The sequence below is a fragment of the Propithecus coquereli genome, unplaced genomic scaffold (genome assembly GCF_000956105.1).
Source record: "Propithecus coquereli isolate 6110/MARCELLA unplaced genomic scaffold, Pcoq_1.0 Scaffold61, whole genome shotgun sequence".
In the NCBI taxonomy this organism is placed as follows: domain Eukaryota; kingdom Metazoa; phylum Chordata; class Mammalia; order Primates; family Indriidae; genus Propithecus; species Propithecus coquereli.
In genome coordinates this window covers 2160744-2188261 of record NW_012152063.1, presented here as the reverse complement: position 1 = coordinate 2188261, position 27518 = coordinate 2160744, and the positions used below count along the sequence as shown (strand labels likewise).

General features: G+C 35.2%; 1 protein-coding gene across 1 annotated transcript in view; it reads right to left on the bottom strand.

The window, feature by feature from the left end:
• Nucleotides 1-23160, bottom strand: part of AHR (aryl hydrocarbon receptor) — a 187087-nt gene extending 163927 nt beyond the window's left edge. The window contains exons 1-2 of the mRNA XM_012659397.1: nucleotides 23040-23160; nucleotides 12066-12253 (exon numbers count right to left, since the gene is read on the bottom strand). Coding sequence (XP_012514851.1) covers nucleotides 12066-12253; nucleotides 23040-23104 — 253 coding nt within the window. The 5' untranslated portion in view covers nucleotides 23105-23160. The remainder of the gene's footprint in view (nucleotides 1-12065; nucleotides 12254-23039) is intronic.
• Between the last annotated feature and the right edge of the window lie 4358 nt (nucleotides 23161-27518).

Below are 27518 nucleotides of genomic sequence, written 5' to 3'. Positions count from 1 at the left end.
GGCAGAGCAAGACTCTGTCTCAAAAAAAAAAAGAATAAAAACTTCGAAAACAAAATGATCCTTTCTAATTTAATGAAAAATTTGTTATTTATTTAATTGTTTTCTATTCATGAATTATATACAACTTGAAAAATAGCTCTTGCAGCTCCCAAGGTAAAGAGACGTGTGAGTTACATATGCTTCATGAGGTCCCGGGCTCAAAACTAGCCAAAGTTAAACACAACTCACATGGCAGTTAATGTGTTAAGAGTTCTACCAAGTATCAGTAAGACCTGCCTGCTTTTAAAAGGAAAACAACAAAACCAAAACACTTGCATTATGAAACAACCAAAATAAGCCTAACAATAGACAATAACAGTGTCAAGTTTAAAATGTCTAAATTATCATCACGAATCTCTTAAAATTAACATTTGATTAATGAAGATGATACTAAACTAAAGTCACTGGTAGGAAAAAACAGATAAACTTTAAGAGATAACTACTTGACCACTGTTTAGCTGATTAAGAAATAAAAGAAACCAGCTCAGAGTGATTTATGATTTGTTTTTGGGCTTATACTGGGGGTATTAGACAACGTAATTAGACATTAGACAGACCCTGTCTTTAAGTAGAGCACATAAGCTATGGAAATAAAGGACTGGAAAAGAAGGTAAAAAATATTAAGTACTAGAATAGGACATAAAGTACTACAAGAACTTGAAGGAGAGAAAAAAATTAAAAGACCAAATTCTTTCTAAACAATGATTATAATTCTAAATGTTGGAAGGACAATATTTAGTATGTATGACTGCTGAACCTAAGTAGGGAAAGTGACAAGTACATTTTGAGGGATGATCACTGGAGGGTTCTCCCAAACCAAGCAAACAAATATTTCTGTTGCTCTCATGTTTAAGGTTAATCGTTGGTAAAGGATTTAAGTAAATATTGTGCAAAGATGACTCCAGGAAGGGTGCATTCCCTTTCCAGTGTCACCTAAAAAACACTACACCACCTTTTTATAAAACTCTCATTTCATGTCATGGCTTCTTGATCCAGACTATGTAACTTTTAGCCTTCCATGAAGTTTTTCTTCTCTTTCTTGATCTCATACCTACTACCTCTCCCTTCTTAAAATTACTAGAAGCTATGTCAATTAATACAACTTATTTTCCTGTATACTGTGCTTGCCTTGGTTAGAAAGAAAGCAATGGAGTAAGAAGGTGACATGGGATACGGTTATAAGAACTGCTTTCTACCATCTGAGTGACCTTACATAAATTGCTTGTAGTATGTGATACTGAGCACATACTATATACCCAGCACTTTCCATGTATTATATCTTATTTAATTTTCATAATAGTTCTGAGACTGGCATTGTTGTTCTTTCAATATATTAGGAAACCAAGACTTAGGGAGGTTAAGAAACTTTCCCAGGGTCATAGAGATTTAAGTGGTAGAGCTTAGATAAAAACCCAGGTGGCCTGACCCAGTGTGTGAGCTATTATTAACCACCTCCCAGACTTCTCCCTATGCTAACAACTTTTGACCTTGAGTTTTCTCATCTTTAAATGAGGACAATGCTACTGCCTGAGACAAATTCTTGTGAGAATTTAAATTACATGTAGAGTAGCTGGGTAATGTCTGGAATCAATCACTGACAGTCCGGGACAGAGACAATGAACTCCATGCTGAGTTTATACACTCTCAAACCATTACAGAAAGCTTACAGTAAAAGTGCCCACTAGGGGTTAACTATTTTATCATCTTTAAATAGAGAGCATTAATGAGTATTTAATAGGACTGCTGTGATGACTATATGACATAAACTTGAAAGTACAGTTGACCTCTGCACAACACAGGTTTGAACTGCTCAGGTCCACTTACATGTCTTGGCCATCCCTGAGACAGGCAAGAAAACTTTTTTTAATATTTTTTTTGGTAGTTTTCTTATGTTTCAAGTTCCTAGGCCAGTAACATTTACTGACCAGAACTTTGTAACTTTCTTTGTACTGATCCAATCCTTTTGAGTTTCTTTCCCAGAAACAGCAGAATCTCCTTGCAGCCACAAGGTAACCATTATACAAAACCTTATACCACCTGTTTGTCCAGAGAAGACAAGATAAGTAACACCCACCACAGATCATGCCCAAGGACCTGTTGAGCAGCCTATTCTCTGCATCTCTCTTGCACACAGGGCTGAAACAATGACCAGTATTAACCCCTAGCTCATCATACCACTAAAATCCCCACTCTAGGAGGGACTTAGCTACCATTTTTTCATCATGGAATATATGTACTAGCATGATTTCTCACTGTGCTTGCGTGCCCTGTACTCCATCCCAAACATGTAATGATGCTCACTCCCTTCATGCATTATTCATTTTACCTCCAGAAATACCCCTGACCTTGTTGGTCTGGGAGGCAGATCTGAGGCAGTCCATACCTCCCACCTCCCAGCTGGTGTGGCTCCTGCAATAAATCCTTTCTGCTTTGACAATCCTCGTTGTCTCAGTAATTGGCTTTCTGTGCAGCGAGCAACAGTGAACCCCCCTTGTGGGTTCGTTAACATTCCTCCTCAGCCTATTCAACATGAACACAATGAGGATGAAGACTTTTATGATGACCCACTTCCGCTTTAATAGTAAATATATTTTCTCTTTCTTATGATTTTTTAAATAACATTTTCTTTTCTCTAGCTTACTTTAAGAATACAGTATGTAATAATATGACATATAAAACGTGTTAATTGACTGTTTATGTTAACGGTAAGGCTTCTTGGTCAACAGTAGGCTATTAGTAGTTAAGTTTTCAGGGAGTCAGAAGTTATACTTTAGATTGTAAACTGTACAGAAGTCAGCAATGCAAACCCTTGTGTTGTTCATGGGTCAACTGTACTTTGAAACTGTAAATTATTACATATTTAATAAATTATATGCATAACATAATACATAGGACACTTTAAACATTACACCGCTGGAATTAAATATACAACAGTTAATAGAAACAAAATGTATTATCTGAAAAAAAGTCACCAGCTGACTCTGCTACTTGAGAAGCATCTGCTATACTGTAACAGACATTTGTTAAAATCCTCCATCAGGAAGATGTGCACCACCTTCCAAAGTGTGAGGATCTGACTGTGAACATTCAGTGGATATTAACATAGTAAACTGCCAAAATATTTCAACTATTTCCTCATTGAGAGATCTATGAACCGATCATACGATACAAATGAAAATTAATCTAACAAATGATGGAATTTAAAGTGAAAGACATCACAGCATTATCAAATAAACATATTCCAGATGATTCAAGTTTTATTCCCATATGGATTTAACTATATCCATGTTTCCTAATATGGTACTTTTCTCCTTTATCCATCTAAGCTCAGATTTCCACTTCTCCCTACAAGCCACGCATTTCCTCTTTAACTAACATGCTTTGAATAGTTCAAGAGAGAAAATTCATGAAGAAGAAATGCTGGATTGTGATAAACTATATTTTGTATTTTGTTACTAAAATTTGCATTTGGATAGAAAGATGACATGATAAAAGTCTTGCCAGGAAAAGCATATGCCCTTTTAATCCCTAATTGTTACTATAAATTCAATGTATTTTATAATATTTATCATCCCGTTTATTACTTTGGCAGAGAGGAATAAATTCCATTCCCACATTTACATAAGCATAAGAGAACAAAGCTATGCCTTATAAACTTTTATAAATTAAAAAGAGTTAAATAATGTGGTAGTTCTTAAATTTAAGAAAAACATTTCCACTTTAGTTTAGTCTGGTGTGAATGAGTATTTACAAATAATTTCTAAATAATATATTAAGCATTCCTAAAGAGAGTTTCTCCTACATACTTTGGCATAAAAGATACATGTTTCACTTTAAGACAATATGTTTTCATTTGTAAGTGAATTGTTCTCCTTTTGACAGAATAAAGGTAGAGACTGAAATTAAAGAAAAAACTATGTTATATTTTAAATTCCTGGAAAACAAAGATTAGGTCTACATAGTTTGGTATATTCTGATAATACAGACAGATTATTATACTACTGCCTACAAATAAAATTTTATTTTAGAATATTCAGTTTATTAAAAATGCAAATGTTTATTTATGTATTTATGACTGTAGGTTGAGAAACTGGTGGTTACTGTCATTTTAGGAAATCTAAGAACCACCACTTTCAAGCTGAAAAAGTACTTAATAGTTCTATTCCAACTCTCAAGTGAAAACTGACTTCCACTTGTGTTAATTAACATTCTTCCTGTTAGGCATAGGTACACGTTCAGTTATATGCAATTCCGCTATACGTTAAAACTCTGCATTAATGGAACCAAACGAGAGCAGTTAATTTACTTTTTCAGTGGGAAATTAGTTGCATTTAGCTTTTCACATATACAACAGTGGAATTCAAATTGTATTTTCAGTAGCAGAATGAAAATAATCAATTAAAGCAGTGATTCTTACAATTTTACAGACATTAAATCACCTGGAAGGCTTATTAAAATACAATGCTGGGCCCTACCCTCTAGAATTTCTGATTCAGTATATCTAGGATGGGGCCCCTCAGTTTGCATTGCTAACAAGTTCGCAGGTGCTACTGAGGACCAGGTGCTACTCTTTGAGACCCAGTGACTGTGAACATCAAGATTTAGGAACTAAAATAACAAATTTTCTGGACCTAATTCCCTCATACTTTCTAAAATTATCATTTCCCGCTAAAAGAGCATACTTATTAATATGAATGTCTTCAGGAAACAGTAACTTTAATAACAATTTACAAACATAAGAACTGAAGCACATATTTAAGACTAAGACATAGGGCAATAACAGAATTCCATACGTATCCAAACACAGCAAGTAGGACACTGTATCTATGGTTTATATCCTCACCAAAGCAAGCTGTCACTTTTTCTTGAACAAAGTTTCTAGATTTGATTATGTGTCACTTTTGATAAAAGAAAACAATATGCAGAAGGAAATTATTACATATTATACCAAAAGGAAATTATTACATATTATACTGAAAAAGAATTTATTAGCAAATTTCTATCTCTAAATCAAAATGCCAAATTAATTCAACAAAAGGATATCAATACTAGGTGATATTAACACCAGGTCCCTAAAGGTCCCTGTGCATATTCAACAAAAACAACAAAAAGTTCTCTATTAAAACATTAAAATATCAGTATTCTGTAAAAAATAATATAACGATAATCAATTTTAATTGTAAAATTTACTTCACAGAGGTCTTATTTTCAGGGTTAATCTACTACAAACCTAATATATCAGGGCAGGCAAGCATTATTATTGTCTGTGGAACTGTGAGGTTAAAGGTCTTATCAAAAGCCACAAGATTAGTTAACCGAACTAGCATCCAAGTCTCCTGCCTGCCCCTGCTTTCATCAGCGTACACAATCTCCTTCTACCACGCTGAGATAAAGACATGGAATGTTGTTCTCCATGATACAGAAACTAGACATGATAAAAAATAAAACTGACAACAGAATATTCTGTACAACAGACAATAAAAGGTATCCCCACATCATGTGGGAAAATTTCAGGCTAGAAAATACTGGAAGAGTTGAGTATGGACAATTTATTAAGGTTCATTAGGTCGACCGATCCAATTTGACTGCCTGTCTCCCTCCCAACCTCCCACTGCTAACAACTGAATGGCTTTATAGCGTCTATGGACCATCAAGGGCCAGAAATTATCTTCTCTAGTATTATTCTCCATATAGACTTTAATTTACTTCAGTTTACATTTACACATACAATTCTCTCCTTGGTCCTCTAATTTAAGAAATTAACAACCTAATGAGTGAGACATCTTAAATGAACGTGTTATCACCTTAGCATAGTCTCATACTCCACAGATTTGCTTTCCTCCATCTCTGCCCATCCTTAAAACATCTTATCTTTGGTATTTTTCCTCTTACTGTACATGCTCTCCCCCTGGAATACTTTATTTATTTTCATGGCATCAAATATTCCAAGATGGTTTCTTCATATTACAATGGCTCCAAAACCTAAATCTCCAGCTATAAGCACATGAATGAATCTGAGCTACTGATTAAAATTCATTGATCAAAAACTCAAAAAGCTGTAAAAGCACGATTTAAAAATAACAATTATTACTAAATAAAAACAAAAAAATGGCTAGTGGTAATGTAACTGTGTTTCTTTATAGACTCCAATTATTTAATATTATATGTGAACATATTTTCTAAAACACTATAACATAAAGGCGTACATTTCCATTAACCTGATCACAAAGCCTCACAAAATATCTAAAGATTTAACTACAGACATTTAAATGTCTGTATTTGAAAGTTTTTTTTGAAAAAAAAAAAAACTGCTGGAAGTTGGCTGGCTTTAATATTAACTCGATGGTAGTCTCCCTGAAAAGAAAAAAAAGCTAAAGGCATAAATTTATGACTAATTAGACCTGCTTATGGTCAATCAAGGATTCTAGAGCCATGTATCAAGAGACACCCAATAAATCAGTAAATTTAAAAGAGAAAGGAAAGAAGCAAAATACATAATAAACAATACAATGAATTTAGGATAGATATTTGTCATTGCGTTTTTTTAAATACTTGTCAAAGCAAACAAAAACACTCCAAGATGAAAATGTCCTATATAAAATTATATCATAAAACATTACATTTAGTCAAATAATCTAATGAATCTTTTTTTGTGGGGTGGGGGAGACGGGGTTGGGGTGCAGTGGTCCAGTGACAGCTCACTGCTGTCTTCAGCTCCTGGTCTGAAGCAATCCTCCCATCCTGGCCTCTCAAAGCACCGGGATTACAGGAGTGTGCCACCATAGCCAGCTGCTACGATCTAATGAATCTTATACTGCAAACTGGGGTATCTGAGGAAAAGAGAGATAAAATTCCTGATCCAAAGAGGTTATATTATTAAATGTGAGAGCCAGGACTTGAATACTCAACTTAGTAAGAATGCTCTACTATATTTTTATTCATTCATGTTTAAATCTGTATGTATCAACTAAGTATGTGTAATTCTAAAAAAAGAAAAAAGAAGATTAAATCTGTATGGATTTTATTACATATATATTATATAAAGTCCATAAATTAAAAGTTTAAAAGAACCGCTAGATTTATATAGTTTTAGCTATCAAAATTATCATGAATGTTAGAGTTACATGTTTTAGAATGTGAATTTGGAGAAAAAATATACATAGTTAAATCACAATCTAAGATTGATGAAACTTAATGAGTCCTTTTTTTGGTGGTTCCAAATGTGTTAAACTGTTAAGCAAACAAACATACTTTGGACATTCCTAGAATTCAGAATTCAAATTTGCTGTGATACTGTGATACTAAAACTTTGTTAAATTAGTTGACATACAGTAATTTAAAAATTATAGCAAAGAAGATAAAATTATAGAATTCTCATGAATGACAAAGCAGACATACAAATCCATTAGGCTTTATAAAATATCAACTCTTCAACAAAGTGCTTTATTATTTAATTCATTTTTACTGCTTCTTTAAGCTTGTTCTTGGCATATAAATATACATACATATTTGTTTTTCAAGATTGATGTTCTGGTTTAAAGAGTTACCCAAACAGGACAAATTGAGAGAAATGCACAGGCTGAAAATAAATACAATGCTCTCTTTTGAAAACCTAATGAACTGAGAATGAACTATTAAAGCATCTGCAAAAGGAAGACCAAGAAAAAAACACCTGTAATTTCTAATTCAAAATAAAGTCAATAAAGATTCATGATAAACAATGAGATCAAATAAATGTTACAGTGTAAACTATCATCCTCTATTCCCACAGCATTTTTAGATTTAGTGAATTTAAAATGTTCTAATATGTAAATATTCTACATTTTATAAAATAGTAGTCATTTTAAGCATGTATAATAATGATTCAAGATTCAAATTTTCCCCTACATTACTTAGCTTTTAAAATAACCAGAAAACTATTCCCTATGACAGCTGCAAATGCAGGACTTTGGAATGAGAAACTCAGATTTCCAAACTGAGTTCTGTCAGGTTTAACAGTAACCTAGTCAAAATCATCTTTTTCTTGTTTCTAACTCTTCTTTTCCACAAATTAAATTTATACATCTCAATTATGCAGATGTCATAAGGAATAGCCCACGACTCAGATTTAACGGAGAATGTAAAATAATTCATAAAGGTATTTTAAATGGTACAGTATTTAGTATAAATATTTTATTGAATTAATAAATACTACATGACATATAACCTCTATTGTCTCACAGAAAGAAAACATTTTTTGCCTTTTTCACCTCATTAGATATTTGTGTCTAAACTGAAAACACCGATTAGTCATTCCTAAATTTTTAATTGTGGAGGTTACTGTCAAAGAGTGGAACACAATACTTACATGATAATGAGCATTTCAGATGGTAATAAGGAAATCCAGTCAAATTTTCTTAATACATGCTGAAATTTCTTTTACTAAGAATAAAACATTTCCACACTGATTAGACTGGACAACAAGCCCAGTGTTCACTGTTTAACAACTTCAAGAGACACAATATAGGAGGGAACAATCCTTTCCCTTAACATCAACTGATTTCAAAGGTTAGGTTGTAAGCACCCAAATCCTACTCTCTACTAATAAACTACTATTGATCATAGTCATAAAGTTATTCAAAATTTTTTAAATACTTTCTATCTCAGAGATAATGTGATATTTGAGTTTAATACTCCAATAGTGTCAAAGAAATTGCTTCAAACTTTACCATAACTGAAAAATGACTAAGGTCTGTTCAAGTACTTTAAAATTTTATTTTATAATGTTTTTACTAATTAGAAATGGATAAACATTAATGTTGTACTTAAAATTTATAGTGTTGCTTTTCAGATAGTAATAGCAGTATATAGTTATGGTTTCAAAGTTTATGAAGATCCATCCAAGTTGGATTATTTAAACTTGTAATAAATAGATGTATTTTCTTGGAAAAATATCTATTGTTACAGTAAAACTTGAGTTTCCTTTCTAACAAGATTGTATGATTACTCGTTTATATTGTTCTTTCCGCAGGAATTTACACACCCCCTGTTTGCATCCTGTTATTCATTTTGAGCTTCCCTTCCCTTTGCTATACTGTTTCCCTAATAGTGGGAGAGAGGGTCTAACTGCACACAAAAATCCGAATCCCTGTCAGCATGCTTCAAGTCTCTTCGTTTGCATTTAGCATTTGTTCAATTCCTTAGAGTTACCCTTAAAATTTTGTTTTCTGTATGCTATGAAAAGTTGCACTGCCTTCCCAGACGATTGGTGATCTGGAGAAGATTTGGGGATTTTTTTTTTTAATCATTTATTTCCACCTTCCACCTAAGTCTTATGTTCCTGTATTGAACCACCTAAGAAACTGCTTAGGCTGTACACACACCACTAAAACCCAAGCAAACACATTTGTAGTCTTCTTAAAATTTTGTATGTTTGGATTTGTCTGATGGCAAAGAAAATTTTTTAACTACTTCAGGGCATAATCAAAGCCGGGCTAGTCACATCAGACTCAGTAATATGCTTCTCAAAATACTGACTTCCTGGGTTTTACATAGAACCTATTGAATCAGCATACCCTAGAATGTACATTTTAATAAGCTTTCCAGGTAATTCTTATGCACATTGAAATTTGACCAGTAAAGGATCTAAAATTAAGTATATGATGAAGGTAATGATACGAATAGTTAATAAGAGCCTACTGTCAAATATACTGAACCAGAATAAAAAAATAGACAAACTCATTAATGAAGAGCTAATACTTTTTAACAAATAAGAAATCCATGATGAGCCCTGCTAAACTATGACATTCTTTATAAAGTAGACTTTGGACTCTCCTTTACTTAAGGCATTGAATAACAGGACACATGTTTAATCGTGTATGCATATCTCCGTGTGTATATATGTAACACATATATATATCATGTACACATTAAATATATAAAATGTGTGTGTGTGTGTGTGTGTGTGTGTGTGTGTGTATGCATGTGCCTAAAGGGTAATTATGTTAGTACTTAAAGGGCACACTGGCTGTGCTATGCAGCTTCAGCTTTGTTCCACTACTTCTAAATAGTATAGGAACAACTTATACTTTTTTCTCTTTTTAACATTTATAATTTGATTTCCCATTATAAAGGAGCAGGAAATGGAAAGGTAAAGTGACTCAAGTCTATAAATATTAACCAGAGTCAAGGGAAAATGCCTCTCTGGCTTCTAGACTGTAAATTTTCCAAGGGTGGAGACCACATCTTATATGTCGTAGAATCTGGCACCACACAGTCGAGCAGTAAGCACAGCATGTGAACAAATGCTAAGGATCAGGGCAGCTTCAGTGAAGCTGGGGGTGGGCCTGAAGGTACAATCTACAGCAGTGGCTCTCAAGCTTCAACATGCATCTAGCCCTGCCACTAGGGGCCTCACCACCCTAGATTCTAGGTGGGGTCCAAGAATTAGCATTTCTAACAAGTTCCCAAGCGATGCTTCCTGTCTAGAGACTATACTTTTAAGAACCAGAGATCTAGGAAAACGTGTTCAGCACTTTCCTATACAACAGTTCCCACAGAAAAGAAAAATTGAGATGTGGTCAAAAAAAACAATATAAGGAATCTGGAAACCTGGGTTCTAGTTTCAACTATATCAGAAAATGACTGTATAGTTGATAAACACATACGCACAGACATACCACTAAATACTGCATAACTCATCTCCAAGATGAAGGGTATGGTATAGATAAAACTGAAAACTCCAAGTCTTTTAAAAAAGATCAGAGAAAATTTAAGTGTCAAATATGAAACTTTTAAATATACATTCTTTCCTGAAGTCACTACCGTTAAATCAGTGTATAAATCAGACCACAACTGTTAAACTACATAGCTTCTGTCCAAAAGAAAGAACATAAAGGCAAGCAAACACATAAACAGATGCTCAGTCTAAACACATCAAACATGTAAACACAGACCTGAAGGGAAATTAACTGTTTTGCAAGATTCTAAACAGAAATTACAAATTCAAGTATCTGTAAATGTGCTGTCTAGGTATTTCCTAGTATCTAGACCAGCAGGATCAGGAGCATTTGAAAGCTTGTTAGAAATGCAAAATCTCTGGCTATACTTAAAGCTACTGAATAAAACTCTGTATCTTAACAAGATCCCTATGTAATTTGTAAGCAAATTAAAGTCTGAGTAGCACTGACATAGGCCACTGAGATTTCATCATTAATTTCTTTACAACAGTTAGAAAAATGACATTTTAAAAAGACCATTTCCCTGAACAATCCATTTATAAACAGATAAAAGAGAAATCAAGAAATGATTTTACATGAGAAAACACTATTTTCAAACAAAAACTTCTATTTAAACTAATATATGATGATGAAATACTCTATGATTAAAACGGAACAAGCACTACCTAGCTATCTAGCTCAAAAATCCGGACCTTTACAGCTGAGAAAACTGAGGTACAAGGATGCTACCTGGTTTAGTTAAAGCCATGTAGTTTGTCAGTGGCACAATGGAGAATGAAATTTAATTCTATTGACTCCTATAATGGAGTGCTCTTTCCAGTGGAAAAAAAATTTAATTATTGATATATTTTCCTGCAGTAAACATACAGTTAATATAAAGCATTAGATGTATACATAATTTTGAAAGGATAAATGAAATGGAATATCTATTAAAAACACAGAAAATCCATCAGTAATATATCACAGTGTTAATATGTGTTTTCTTCTTTTTTTATAAAAAGACATTAAAAAACTGAATTGGAAAGAGAAGGGGAACTGGAATTAGACATACTCAACTTAAGCATAACTTCCAAATATATGATTTTCACAGAATGTTATCATAATCACTTAAATGGTTGCATTTGTTTGATGAAGGAAACTGGCAAATTGATTTTAGGACTTATAAATTTGGTTTTGCCACTTACGTTTTACTATATACCAATAAAAAAACCTGTTTTTCACATATAGATAATTTTTATAGTTATTAACACAGAAACACACATAAGTATTTTGAAAGTTATTGTAGAAAAATTAAACTCTCTGTCTTACCATCAAAGAAGCTCTTGGCTCTCAAGTAACTGACACTGAGCCTAAGAACTGAAAGTTTGTCCAGCTTATTAATAATATCTTGTGGAAAAGGTAGCAGACTAGCCAAACGGTCCAACTCTGTATTAAGGCGGTCTCTATGTCGTTTGGAAGGATTTGACTTGACTCCTTCAGCAGGGATTGGCTTTACTCTAAAAGCAAACAAAATACCATAAAAATCCTTTAAAATATATAAAGCAAAAATTTCTATTGCATTATAACATCTCCTTGAATATTTCTAATATAACAAACTTTTAAGATCTACTTCAAGTTTACATAAATCTTTCCGAAATCTGTAATCTCTTAATCAAGAAAAACAAGGGTTAATTCTTCATAATGGTTTATTAACAAGGAAAATGCTAAATACATCTTATGAAAATGCTTACTTTTATTTCATTCATTTGTAGTATAGTGATTCCCAATAAACATATCTAGGATTCCCGCATCCCTCCCAAACACAGTTAGCCCTTGTCAGGGCAAAAAAATTAAGAGATATCTGCAATAAATTATATGAAAATCATGCTTCCTTTGCTATCTTTCACAAGAAGCATCTAAGCATCATTTATGTTGTAGATAAATAGGAACAATCCTAAATGAAAAGTTTATCTTCATCATTTCCAGCTTTCTACATTTATATACTTTCATCCCATTGGTGATGACTTCCCAAAACCCTTCTGGCACCTGCAAATGATCCTCCAGCCATCCAATGTAGTCCTCAAACATTAAAAAAGGAATAAATTTGACTTTTGTTATTTATATTTGTTGTTGACATTTATTAGAGGCTAACTGTGATTAATGGCAATTTTTGCTTTCATGACTAGGCAGTAATTCTATTTATTAGCTTTCATAGTCTTTGTCTCAATTAGAAAGTTCAAGGAAACCCCAACAATTTAGCATAATTTTCTTCTGAGAGAAAAGACATGGGTAGAAGAGGAACATGAGTTCATAAATGAGAAATTAGACAACTTCACACAAAGGCCTTAGCCAGGATTTCACAGAAATTAATCACTTAAAAGTGAATTTAATGATCATCAGACACCCACGCTGAATTGGAAAACCAAACAAAGTAATGTTTAGACTATGCCTCTATACCTTTCCATTGGCCAAAAAAAAAAAAAAAAAAAATTATCCAGAGTTTTCATACAACAAAGACATTTTTGACAATTCAAATGAAGTTATATTGTCCTATGAAGTAGAAATTGGCCTGGGTATAGTACTATTAGTTTGAGTCAATAAAAAAATTTTCTAGAAAATTTATGTTTCCAATGATAAGTGTGGAGAAGTAATACTTTAATGCATAAAAATGATGAAAGTATGAAATTTTAACATGCTGTTTACACTGTTCCTAGCAAGCAATTTCTTCAGCGCTTGTCTATTTTTCTCTATCACAGTTCATGTTATTTCTACAAAATAGGGCGATAAATTGGTTAAATGGTCTTGTGTGTGTGTGAAGTCAATAGATACTTTCCCAGACGATTTGTTATAATCGCACATATAATTGAAATTGGTGACTGTTTCCCTACTCTCCCCTAATCATACTGCACTTGTAATCAAATTCAAGTCACAGCTAATTACTGCATTTCTCCAATTAGCCAAGTGAATTTCAATTTTTACCTATAATGTTTCTCTACCTCATTATATAAATCTCTACTGGTTAATTAATAACATATTAACAAATATTTGTTTGCACCTATCATATCTTGGACAGCCCAGGAAAACACTATTGTACTAAATATTCAAAAAGCATTATGGGAGCTAAGTAGAAGGAGCAACTGCTTGAAAAAAGATTTTACAGAAAAGATGGTATCTGAGATGGATCCTGACAGATGAATAAGATTTCATGAGGATGCATAACCGGGGAATGCTCAACTGTGACAAGTACCCTGTCTGAAGTGTGTAGCACAGAGCAAAACAGAGAACAGAAAAGGAAAGACAGTTAGGGCCACATTAATTTCAATAACTATTGAACACCCACCATGTGCTAGGTGGAGAACACTGAGAGGTTAACAAAACATACAAAAACTTCTTTCTCATGGAGTTTACATTCCAGTTGGAGGATAGAGAAATAAACCAATAGCTTTTTGGGCTAGTAAGTACCAAGAAGGAAAATAAAGCAAGGTAAGGAACTAAGGAGTGACGGAGGTGCTGGTTTTGATAGCCAGGGAAGGTCTCTGATGTGATGTTTCAGCACAGACATGGATAAAATGAGGGAATAAGCCATGTGGGTGTCTGATGAAGAAGTGTTCTAGATAGAGGAAACAGCAAGTTTCCTCAAAGTAATGGCAGAAAATAGGACTTTGGTATCTGGGAGTCATCTTAAGAACTGAGCTGGGACTTACAAGATCAGCCTTTGTTTTACTAAGCTGCTTTAGTGATAGAGATTGCAAAAAGCAGGGCAGGGCTCACTAAAGTTAGGATTTCTGCCACTTACGAATTTCTTTCTAAAACATAAATCTTACTACGTCACAAATCTGATTAAAATCCTTCAACAGCTCTGGACTGTCCATGTTCCTCAGTGTAGCACACATTACCTTTCTAGCTACCCCTCTATCTACCCTCTGCCTTCCTTTCCTCTAGCCAGTCATCTTTGTTAGTGCACCTCAGAGCTAAGAATAAGAGCTTAACAGCTATCGACATGTACTTTGGTGCTTTCATATGACCTCCTTGTTCTGTTCCAACCCCTTCAGGTCCCTGCTCAAGTAGATCACTTTTATGAAGTCTTCTCTAACCTACCTCACAATGGATTAGCTACTCTGCTCCATATGACCTGTGTCTCTCATACGAATGTCTTATACACCCATTCCATTAAGGAATATTCTAATATTCTATACAAATAACTTCACATAAATTGAAAATGTGTATACAATCCAGTCCTGTACTCTTGGTACCTTTCCAGTAATGATTATGAAACATTGGAGAGAAGAGAGTAACACAAACATTGAAGGAAGACAAGCTGATATGACACAGGGAGAACCATAACTTAAAGGTATCCCTCCATGCAGTACCGCTGCCTATGTTGTGCTGGTTCTTGAGGTAGTCAACCCTGCACTAGATTTGGAGACTGCGTCTTTACACGATGCAAAATTGTCCACATCTCTAATGTATTACTGTGTACCTTATGAAATATTTAGCGCGAGATCAACTTTCCATTAGACAAGTGTTAAGTAACCTAATTACATATACTTGTTTGTCTGTGACTCTTACTACTATCATTTTTGTATCCTTAGTGCCCAGCATAGTACTTGACTCTCAATTAACGCTTGCTAACCAAAAGTCTTCAGAAAAGAAATGATCAGAACCTGACCAAGGCAGGGATAGTGAAGATGGTAAGAAGGGCTGGCCTGAAGTGAAATTTAAGCCAGACTCAAATGTCCCCTGAACTACAGTGACTTGGTGTAGGAAGGAGGGGAGAGGACAATGGTTAGTAAGGAGGGGTTGCAAATGACTCTTGTGATTTGTAGCTTAGAAAAACTACATTTCCTTATGAGAGGTGTGCCAAACAAGGGGAAGAGTGGCTTGAACAGACCTCAGCGGTACCAACATTTAGGCACAGGGCTGAGGAAAAGGCACAGGCAAAGACAACAGAGGAGAAATTATGAGATATGCAGGAAAAGAAACAGGGCAAAATATTTTGGAGGTCACAGAAGAAAGGCAGAAGTACAGAGGAATTAAGTCAAGGCTGAGAAGTACCCACTGGACTCAGCAATTCAAATGTGCTAGGTTTGAAGCTTTTAAAGTGTCAGGTTGTTAAAACCAAAGTAATGCATTTGACCCACTTTTTCACTGATTTCATAAGAGATATTCAGAATTATTTTGTGAAAATATTTTATACATAGCCATACATATTGAAGATGTACAGAATAATTAAAAGTAAAGAGTAATCCTATATTAACTATACTTGACTTGGGTTATGCTGGTGCTTTTACTTTTATATTGTCTAAATCTATACAAAAGTACACTGCCAACCATTATTTTAAAAAAAGGCTATGCTTGAAATATAAATAAACATTGCTGTTAGATTGGATTTGGGAGCTCCGGAGATCAGAAATCTCCTGAATTAGACCGTAAGATGTTGGTCAGGCAAAGGAGCAACTTATTTTTTTTAAACCTTAACCTCAAGAATCCTGTCCCAACCTGTTAATCAAAATCGTTGTGTAATCAAGGCTCTAGCTGACTGCATGCTACCCTTCCGTTTTAGAAATCCTGTACACTGTAACTACTGGTGGTAACAGGCCCAATAGTGTGTCCAATGCCAGTTTGAATGCTATCTTTAAAGCCTTTCTAACATCGTCATCTAAAATGTCTGTTAGGCATCTAGTGTTTAAAGCAAAGTCAAAAGAATTAACAGCCTAGTTTAATCATAAATTAAGGTAACTTTGTTTTATATAATATTTATCATAAAACCTCAAAATGATGTGCAAAGATACAGTTTCAGTAATCATCCAAGATTAAAGTGACATTTTCTAACAAGAGATTACCTCTCACAGTACTGAGTTTGCTCTATCAGTTCTTTTATTGGGGTGATTTAATCAACACCCACTGCTTCAGTGTAACTTACCAAAGACTTTTTTATCTCTATTTCTAGTCCCTGCACTGGAATGCCCTCTCATTCATATTTCCCAGAACTTGGACACCCCATTCTTGCCATCTGCTATAGTGCCACTCTCCATCCAACAGCTAGGAAATTTGAAGTATTCCTCAATACAATCCCCCTATCACTCTAACTACACCCAATAAAGCCCAACTCTTAACCTTATTCATTCTTCATTTCTTTCCCCCAGCTTCAGTGCATACTTATCTCTGAATATGAGTTTCAAATATTTACAATCATAAACTATGTGCATAATGGAATATTACAGAGGTGATGTATAGTATAAACAGAGTCAAACTTCATTGTTAGTCTGAATACAGCTGGATATTTTACTTCCCTATGAGGCAAAAAACATCTCAAAGACTTCTGAGAATTCTAGCTACAAGACACTTTTAATGAGTCAGACTTATTCTGCCACTCTCCTGCACTCTACAGCTATGATAGGTTCTTCTCTTTCCCTCTGTCCACTATATATAAGGAGAGATGATGAGGTATAAATAACATAATTTCTAGCACAAGACACTAGCAGTGAAAACCAGGCACATGAAATATGCCCTAGAAATCACTATGATTTCCACTAGCCTGAATCAATAACAATCTTCTGCCTTCCCCTTCTTCTATGCAAATATACTTTTGTTGTTGTTTAGTATTTCCTCTTGAACCCACATTAAAATGTATCTGCTATACCCGAATCATTAAAACATTACAGAAAAATTTTAGGTGGTGGTCAATTATTAAATCAGTAAATCTCAAGGACCTACCATGTACATGGCACGAGGAAGCTCTGGTATCTTCCAAGACAAATAGAAGATAGTCCTATCTATAAAGACCTCATTTTTCCTACTAAGAGGAAATACATTCTATAACATGACAAAATCAAGCATAATGTATTGCTCAATAACACAGGTGCTATAAAAGAGATTCTCAAGAGTTTATGGAAATGTGGCATCTAAATAAGGTCTTAAATACAGGCAAGATACTTCTGGTTTCAAGATGGTAGAATATGTAGCTTTCCGCAACTACCCTCTATTCCAGTAAATTAGAAAACAAGAAAATCAAGGGACAACAACACAAACCCTGTCTCCAGTGAATGTATGAGGCATGTAAACCCAGATGCAAATAATTATGAAGATGGAAAATAGGTAGAAAAATCAATAATAGCATAGAACAGGATGGAAAATGTAATCATAGTGTATTACTTAGTTCAGCAGTAAACCGTACCTAGTCAAAAATAATGAATCATCTAAAGGGGATTTAATCCAAAATCAGGATAAAATTATATTGGAAAGCTGGAGAAAGGTGAAAAAGGTTAAGCAGAGCTCAAAAAGTGCAAAAATCCTTATCTACCACAATAAGAAAATAAAAGATAATGCCTTACATGCCACACTTAAGAGGCACCATGTATGTATTATTGACTTTTTAAGTATGCATGCATTATTTAATAGGAATATATTTTTAAACAATGTTTTAATCAAAAAAAGCAAAAAGAACAAACTAAAAAACAACTGAAAAATATAAGACAAAACAAATGAATATGTAAAGGATACCTCTAGTAGAAAATCTGCAAATACACATACTTCTACTACCACACACACCATAATCCCAACATATAAATCCAATTATTTATCTCACCTTTTTTTGTCTATGAAGCTGACAATATTTTTTAAGCAAAAATGCAAGGATACAGGTACATCCACAGACTGATGATGGAAATGTAATTAGCAATTTTTTGTAGAGTAATTTGACACTATTCCCACAGTGTAATTATTTGGCTCAACCTTAAAAGTGTACATATTTTTCTACCCCCGAATTCCACTTACAGGAATTTTTCCTAAGGAAATAATCTGCATAAAAATGTACATGTCTCAAGGATATTCTCTGAAATACTAGTTAAAATACTGAATGGTAGAAAATAACAAAATTTTCCCCCAGAAGACAATAGTTAAATAAATTACAGAATATTAACACAACAGAGTACTATGCAGCCATTAAAACAATGTTTTAAAGGGGGAAAGGTAGGTAGCAAATCAGTAAGATAAGAGAAAAGGCTCTAAGAGGAAAGGACATGAATAAAAGCATGGTGATGAGCAAGGGCAAATTATGTATGGGAAACAGCAGATAATTTATTTCAGTCACAACACTAACTATTTGAGGAGAAACAGTGGACCACAGAAGATCCCTAGGATATGGCAGTACCATATGCAGCACTGAATTTATTCACCTGGATAGGACTGTGAAGTCAGTAAGAAGATAAGCTTTAGAGTCATAAGACCTGGGCTCCAATATCCAAACCCTGCTTTTTCATTTACTACCTGAGCAACTTTGAATCTGAACCTCAGTTCCCTATTGATAAACAATATTACCTTTCCTTAGTACTACTATAAAAATGAAGTAAAAGTATGTATGCAAAGCACTGTGCCGAACACTCGTATCAGAGTAAGTGCTAATAAACAGGTTTTTTTTGTATTAAACCACTATGCAAAAAATCAATTTTAAACAAGTGCTGAAGTATAAAGGTTCTGCTGTTAAAGATTTGCATGGTATTTATTTCTAAGTTAACTGTCTAAATTAAATACATGAATAAGCACGTACTATCCAAGTTTATTCGCCAGTGAAGTAGCACATTTCAGCTGTATCTGTAATGGAGAACATAATCACATACTGCCTCTTACTGTTTCATAGGAGAATTGATTGTTCTGTGATAACGTAAGCTAAAATTATTTAAAGAACAGAATGTGTTTGTTTCAATTATATTTTTAGCAGTCTTCACAGTTATAAAATGCTTTTATTTTGCTGGTTTTAGTTGTGAGAGTGGTAGTGTAGGTGTTAACTGCCCTGCTTTATTGATCAAGAAACTTGCCCAGATCCACAACAGAATGGAAAGCAGACCTCATTTTTAAGTTTAGATCCATTGCTCTCAATTTATACCTGTTTCCTCTTTTTGCCATTTAATGTTACCTATAACTAAATATTTTCACTCACTCCATTTGTTCAAATTTGCAAGTGTGTCCACAGTAACTATGCATAAGCTTTCTAAATAAAGTTACTTGAGAGAAAAATGATGATGGAGAAATAATTATATAAATGAAAAGACCTTCTATTTTAGATGTTATTTAGAAAACTGCATCATATACTTATATGAAATATTTAATAAGTACTATATAACATAAGCAATAAAATTCAGTTAAGTAGGTATTATAAAAACGAGGTTCATGACGTTTAAATAGAATGAACAATTTAGTAAGAAAAAGACAATGATTTCATATTATTAATATGATTACTATCTTAATAAAGTAAAAGCTTACATCAGTATGCATTTTAACAAAGCATCAGTTTAGGCTCAGAAGTTATATTGAGTTCTGACATTTCCTGATGTCTGGCTTATCACCACGACTGTTGGTATCATTTTTTGGTATAGATGTCCTTTATGCAACACCTATTATCTGCTCACATTCAGTACTAACTTTCTACAAATATGGCAAATTGAAATACAAAACTTTTGCTGTATTAATAAAACTTAGAAAGTACAAAAATATATCCAAAGTTAGTATTACTGGAGAAAAACAGATTCTTCTTAACTTTTACAGTGGGTTTTTCAACTATCTTTGCAAGATAAAATAACTAAACAAACAAAAATGTTTTCATCTCCAAAGAGAATAAAATAAAAAGATCAGGATTTAAGTAGAAAATATTTGTTCTTTTTTTGAGCAGGGTTACTAACTATGGAGCGACATTCCTAGTGAAGTTATGGTGGATTTTATTCTGAAGGTTATCTCTGAAATTTTCTTCTTGAAGATAGGAACATGGACAGACATCAGGTTGCTTCAGATTCTTTAATTTCTTAACTTTCATTACTCCAAAGAGAAAGGAAACATTTATTGAGAGTGTACTATGTACAAGATAACTTTAGTGGGGTTAAACTTAATACATTTAAAATATATTTCCTCCTAATAAAGATAATTTTCAATGTGAGACCTGCCACTAGGGGGAGTTTATTTTGCTTAATAAATTCAATTGAAGATTGAAAGAGCTTCAGGTTACAATTATGTCACCTATTTTATTCCAAAATTTTATGGAATTGATATTTAAATTGCCATCTTTTTTTAACAGTCCTATAATTATGCTACAGTATATTTTCTCTGTATGTAAAATTAAATGGCTATCATTTCAGGGGTCAAAATTAAGTATATCTGGGTAATATTTTCAGGTCAAAACAAGATGCATTTCTCCCACTGTTGGCATATTTTAGGTCTCATTAGTTACAAACTGGAAGTTTGAGCTAAAAACTCACATTAAAGTTTAGGGGCCTCATTCCTAAAATAAACTTTGATTAGCTGCATTATAAAGTTAACCATTTTTCATTCAGGTAAAAATAATTTACATAAACACTTTCACTTGGCAACATAAATGCCAGCACTAGGCTTTACTTACAGAGCAAGCTGGTGACATTTAAGGCATTTGTATGATTAGTAGCAATTCATGGTGCTCAGCAAAGATCTGATAAACACCTATGTTAACTAAATAAAATGCAGATGAATGAGGAAAATACTTTTGTTATAAGAAATTATGAAATACAAGTACATTAAAGTCTAAGGAACTACATTAAAAAATGAAGATAAAAACAGAAAATAAAGATAATATAATAAAAGGTACGTCTTATACAAATAAAAGAAAAATGTAGTATGTTAAAAGGGAAGACCTTTTATAACATATTAACTAGAAACCAAAATGTTAAACTTTATAATGAATACAAACTTACGGCATTTAGTTTTGTTTACAAATCCATCTAGGTCCTTCTGCAACACACTAACTGAAACCCAGTATCTTAAGAACACATTAGAGAGATCTTCAAGTTTTCTTACCATATACATAAAACTCATAATACTCACATATTAAGCTAAGTGTATTACTGTATTAATAAATACACATAACAGGCATTTGGGATGCTTCCCAATTTTAACTATCAAGGACAAAATCAAATTACACAAACACACTTTGATATAAGAAACTATTCTACAAAATGAAAAGTATTGTAAATCAAAGTCTCAAAGTGCCAAGAAAATTGCTGACTTGATGATATTCCTATAAGACACACTGTACTATAAAATTTCCAAATTTTAATGATGGTCTATGTATATAGATGAACATCTCCTGTTAATGCCAATTCATAAGTCTAGATCTGAATAACTATGGTAACTGAAATTCCTAAACTCCAGAATAATGAAACTTTTAAATCAATAATTGGTTTCAAGTATTTCTTGAGCTATTTTCAGTTTGCATTAGTGACGGTTAAGTTTTAAGCAAAATGCACATTTCTGATTTGCTCTGAGCAGACGTTTAAGCGTTCTTAAAACTGTTCATGAAAACGTGAAAAATGTAGGTGAAGTAACTCAGAGATAAAATCAGAAATAAACACACGAATACAGCCAACTTACAAAAGGAAATCTGTCTCAAGCATGGATTTTTTTTTCTGAAAATATTATTCTATTTGCCATCTCTCACAAATATCCCACCAAAACAAACCAAAAAAAAAAAAAATACAAGTTCGTACTCTATTAGAATTGACAAAACTTTGAAGTAAAGGGGAAAGAATTACAGGTAGATGCTAAGAATGAAAATTTCTCTCTCAAATACAGTTCTAATTTACTTTACCGTTCCTAAAGCCACCCCAAAAGTGACAAGAAAGCTTCCCAAAAAGGTGTCTAAGCAAATCCTCCACCTTATGCTGTCCACTACACCCACTCCTACCTGCTACCATCTCTATCCACTTTACCGATACGGTCACGATGAGCGCTACAAAATTACTGCCTAGTAAGTAATTAAGATAGCGCAACAGCAAGCAGTTGCTACGGACCACAAAATACCTTTAGAGACACTCAGCCCCTTCCTTCAAGACGGCACGTGTCTAGCTCTTTAAAACATCTCGCTCTACCAAACTCTATACAAAAAATGAGAATTAAGCCTGCCCCCTAAACTAACTCATGTGGATATTAAAAGTGGAAGGGGATTTCGAAGCGGGTTTATGCTAACTAATCCACCAGGACCACAAGGCAGATCAGAGCTGTCAACAAATTAGTACCAAAGAAGAAAGAACAGAGTTGCATTTGAAAAAGGGTGCGGGTGCGCTGGTGACTGAGCGACAATTTTTAAAATGCAATAATTGAGAACGGAAAAATCCAAGTCCTCAGTCTCTCCACCAGCCTCCAAATCTCGATTCCATGGGCCGTGTAGGGAATGGACCTAATCCCCCCGGATCGCGGGGATTTGGGGGCGGGGTGGGGCAGCCTCCCGCACCCGCGTGCCTGAGCGCCCAGCCCCCGCGCTGAGGACGCGCTCCGGACACTCACGTTTTCTGCACCGGCTTCCGCCGCTTGCGACTGGCGTAGGTGATGTTGGCGCTGCTGCTGTTCATGGTGCCCAGCCGGCGGCGGCAGCTACTCCCCGAGGGTGGGCGCCGAGGCCCCCAGGACCCGGTGGCGGCTGGGACGACGGCGGCGGGAGCGCCCGTTCCACGAAGCCGCGCCCGCTCCACCTGCGTTCTCTCCGGGTGGTGGCGAGGGCGCGGCGTACCCCGCGCTTTGGCTCCCGCAGCCCGCGCCGGTCCAGGTGAACCGCCCCGGCCTGGCGCCGTAAGGGGAGTGGGGGCGGCGAGGGGCGGAGACCCGGCGGCGCAGGTGCTGCCTACACCGGCGGAGGCGGTGCGCCACTGCCCGCAGGTGAGGCTGCGCGGGCGGAGGAGGAGCCTGGGCCGTCTGTTTGGAATCCTGGCTTGGGTCGCGCACGCTGGCGCCGCGCCCCGTGACCGTCGCCGCGGCCCCTTGGGTGACGGAGGCGCCGCCGCACTGTTCCCGGGGCTTCCCCAATCCTGGGTGCTTCCCGCCTGCGGAGCTCGGGCGCCAGCCACTAGTCCCGGCTGCCCGCAGCTTCCGTTTGGCTATACGGCTGTCCCTGGTCTGAGCCGGCGGTCCTGGGCACACTCTCAGGATCGAGCGTCGAGAGGACTCTGGGGACGCTGTCTCCCGCCGCCGCGCGCACCGGCTGAATAGCAGAAGCGCCCGCGACCCCTCACCGGCCCCGCCCCTCCCAGATCCCGCGTAGCCCCGCCCCGTCCTGCTTGCCCCGCCCACCTGGATTCCATTCCATCTTCCTTGTGGGCCCCACCCTCATCCCGGCACGTGATGACGTAGGACGTAACGACGCCCTCCGGTAGCCATCTTCGTGAGGTCTAGGGGGAGTGTTCTTCTGTGGACCTGTTTCCAGCCTGGAAGAAGGTGTGACAACAAATTACTCATAGGCAAACTCGTCGCTAGACTGTATCAAGTACATCAAGATATGGCACATAACTTTACTTCAACTATTTGAGAAACAGTGGGTCAGCAAACTTTTGGCTAAGAATTACAGTGAGCTGGCAGATAGCCAATAGGACCGACTATTTTCGTAGTTGGGAAAGCTTCAGAAGGCCAGATTTGAGTTGAGACTTGAAGACTAGCAGTTTTCTTAGCCTTTTCTGTTTTTTGGCCTCTACACTAGACAGTAGAATAACGGTACTGTTGTGTCATGGAAAACAATGTGCAGAAATATTGGAAGTAGTTAACTGTTGAATACTGTTGAGAGGTTCAAATTAGATGAAAACTGAAAATGTCATTTTTTTGTCTTCTCAACATGGGGTCATAGATGACTTCAGTGAATGCTATGTTGGTGGGGTGGTGGGCCTGCAAGTTACAATGAAGTAGGTATAGTATTGAGTTGGAGATGAAGAAATGGCATCTGCAAGCTGACAATTCTTTTTAAAAGTTTGTGAATGGGAGAGACATCGGATGGTAGGTTGGGGTAGTGAAAGCCATCTTTTAGTTTAAGGGTTAAATGAGGGTTTTTAAAATTTCATTTTGGTTTAGTTTTTTATTGGGTGATACTTAGCAGTTAGGTGGAGGAGGGAGGGAGGGAGAGACTGTGTAAAAAATACAGAGCAATAAAGGAATGATAGATATTAAAGGTAGTGAAAGCAGGAGGGAATCAATGCCAAAGGGTAAATGGGAGATTAGGACTATAGTAGATTAGATAATAGCTGAAACAGCTCTTCCAATGCTTTGCTATTCAGAGTGGTCCACAGCTTCTTATGGGAGTTATAAGAAATGCAGTCGTTGAGTGTCCTTACTGAGTCAGAATCTGAATTTAACAAGAACTTCCCAGTAATTCAAATGTACGTAGTTTGAGGGAGCAGTTCTCTATAATAGCTGAGGGAAAGGAGGACTGAGGGCTGTTTATGAATTAGAAATCCCAGGGGCACAGAGTCAACCATCTCTATTTTACCTTTTCTTTCATTTCTTTGTCTCCATAAGAACACTCATAGCCATTCTATCTCAAATGTGTTAAGTGTAAAAGAATAATTTCCTCCTAGCATAGAAACTCTAAGGGTGAAAAATTCATTATCAAAACATAATTTATTGATTCTGTATCTTATAGCTACTCTTCAGGAAAGGGATGTACTAAACGTACTAATGAGCCAATCTTAATTTAGTGATTTTTAAAAAATGTCTACCCTTTTTAAGGTTGTTAGCTATTTGGTACAATCATTCTCTAACTTATTTTGTCCTACTTTCATACCCTTATTTTCTGTTTTTGACTTTAGGATTATTTTCATTTTCCAAAAATCATATTATGCCATTTTATGTTACATAGTCTTAGTTGAGTAATAGATCTTTGTACAGCCAAGATTACAATAGGATACCAATAAAATTTCCAGAATTCATTTTATTTTAATAGTGACAACGTGAACTTCCCTTAATATTTTTGCTTAATAAGTCAATAAAACCAGCCTGTGTAGTATAACGCCATTTACCAAAAAAAAAAAAAAAGACAAACAAACAACAAAAAAACTGCCTATCTCCACTATCTAGAAACTATTGCTTTCTACTTCTTGTATCACCGCTGTAAAACATAGTTCTCAAAGTGTGGTTTGTGCTCATCTGCTAAGATTTTAAAATTTTCTATGAGCAATTTTTTTGTAGTATCATGATTTTTTTCTTATAACAATTAATTTGGCTATAAGTGTTCATGACATTTGACTGCCTTATCCAAAGAACACCATCCTTTTCATTAGTTGAGGTGAGCCTACTTCTGAGGTTTCAGATGCAATTGTGTACCTATGGATTCCTTTTTTCCTGCTAAATATGAGAAAAAGAAGAAAGTTTTAGAAATGCTGTTATAAACAACAGCTATTCTAGAATAAAGGAAAATAAGTGAAATGAATGCTAAACCTATTCTGTCCATGCAGTCATTCATCTCACTGAGCAAGGTGTTTTAAGCTCCTATAATATACTAGACACAATGGGTTATGGATACGTTCCTATCCTCTTACAGCTTGTATTCCAATAAGAGAGACAAGAATTAATCAAATAGTTACACAAATGAACGTATAATCGCAACTGTGATCAGTGCTGTGAAATGAGTACTCTGAGACTGTTTAATAGGTGAATTTGCTTGGTAAGGGGAGGTTACCCTGGAGAAGCTTGAGCTGAGTTCTGAGGCACAGGTAGGCATTTTATAGGTGACCTGGGGAGGGAAGGACATTTAATGCAGGTTAAACATTTATCATGGTCTTTATCTCTTCAATTCTGCATCTCCTTAATCCAGGCTCTCAGAATTATCTATTTCACTCATACTCTGCTTTTACATCTTAGATCACACACTGTAGCTATATCAAGTATTTTAGGGAGCCTGCTCCATGTTTCCCAAACTGTCACTGAGACATCCCAGTAGCACCACAACAAACTCACAGGGGCACCATCATGGGATATTTTAAAATATCAAAGTCAACACAGTGATATCAATTGGACACCATGCAAAGGTAGTTCAGAACTTCAACATTACATTTGTACTCCCTTCCTTTTGATGATGTCATATCTTTGTGTCCTATTTAGCTGCTGTGATAAAACACAAAGACTGTGGGAAAATTACTGTAGAACAGGTAGTGGTTTTCAATCTGATTCCAAGGTTTGAGAAGTTGTAAAGTGCCCAACAGATGTGCACATTCCATTAAGAATAAAATAAAAAATTTAAATGTATGTGTTATTTTTTTAAGTAGCTACTAAGTTGTTAAGACAGATATATAAAATAAGTTGGCACCTAACTATTTTAATAAATGGAACTGTTAGGGTATTTTTCTTAGCCTGCAACACCCTGAAAAAATTACTGAGACACTAGGAATGCCATGAACTGAGGAAGTTTGGGAATCTTTGACATAACTAAACCCTTTATTTAACAGGTGAGAACCTTTTAGCCAAAAGGGATCAAGTGGCCTGTTCAACATAGCCTAGAATCTAGATCTTGTGACTTTTACTCCAGTCTAAATGTATAATTTATCTCACTTTGAACTTTTTAAATGCATTTATTTAAAATAACCAGTTTACTCATTGCTTGCTTTGACTCAACAGTGAAGAACAGACAAATATCTAAGGGCTGTTTCTAAATGCTTAATGCCTTATTTTCTTGAGTACAACAATGTCATAGGTAAAAGCCATAAAATAGTAATTAACAGGTGTTTAAGAATTTTGGAAACATATTTTAGGCTAATGCTAACATTAACCCTACAAGGAAAGCTACAATACAATATAGGAATATTTTGTTATTAGTCAAAATTATTTCTATTCACTATGAATAATGCTTTGTTGTAAGAAACAAAGATTTTTAACATGTGAAAGACATCACCTATTAAAATGTTAACATGAAGTTTGGATTTTGACTTTTGCTTTCTGGACCTTTTATTATCACAAATGTGAAATTTGATTATTGGGAAGATTATGAAAAAGCTTTATGTTTTACATGCT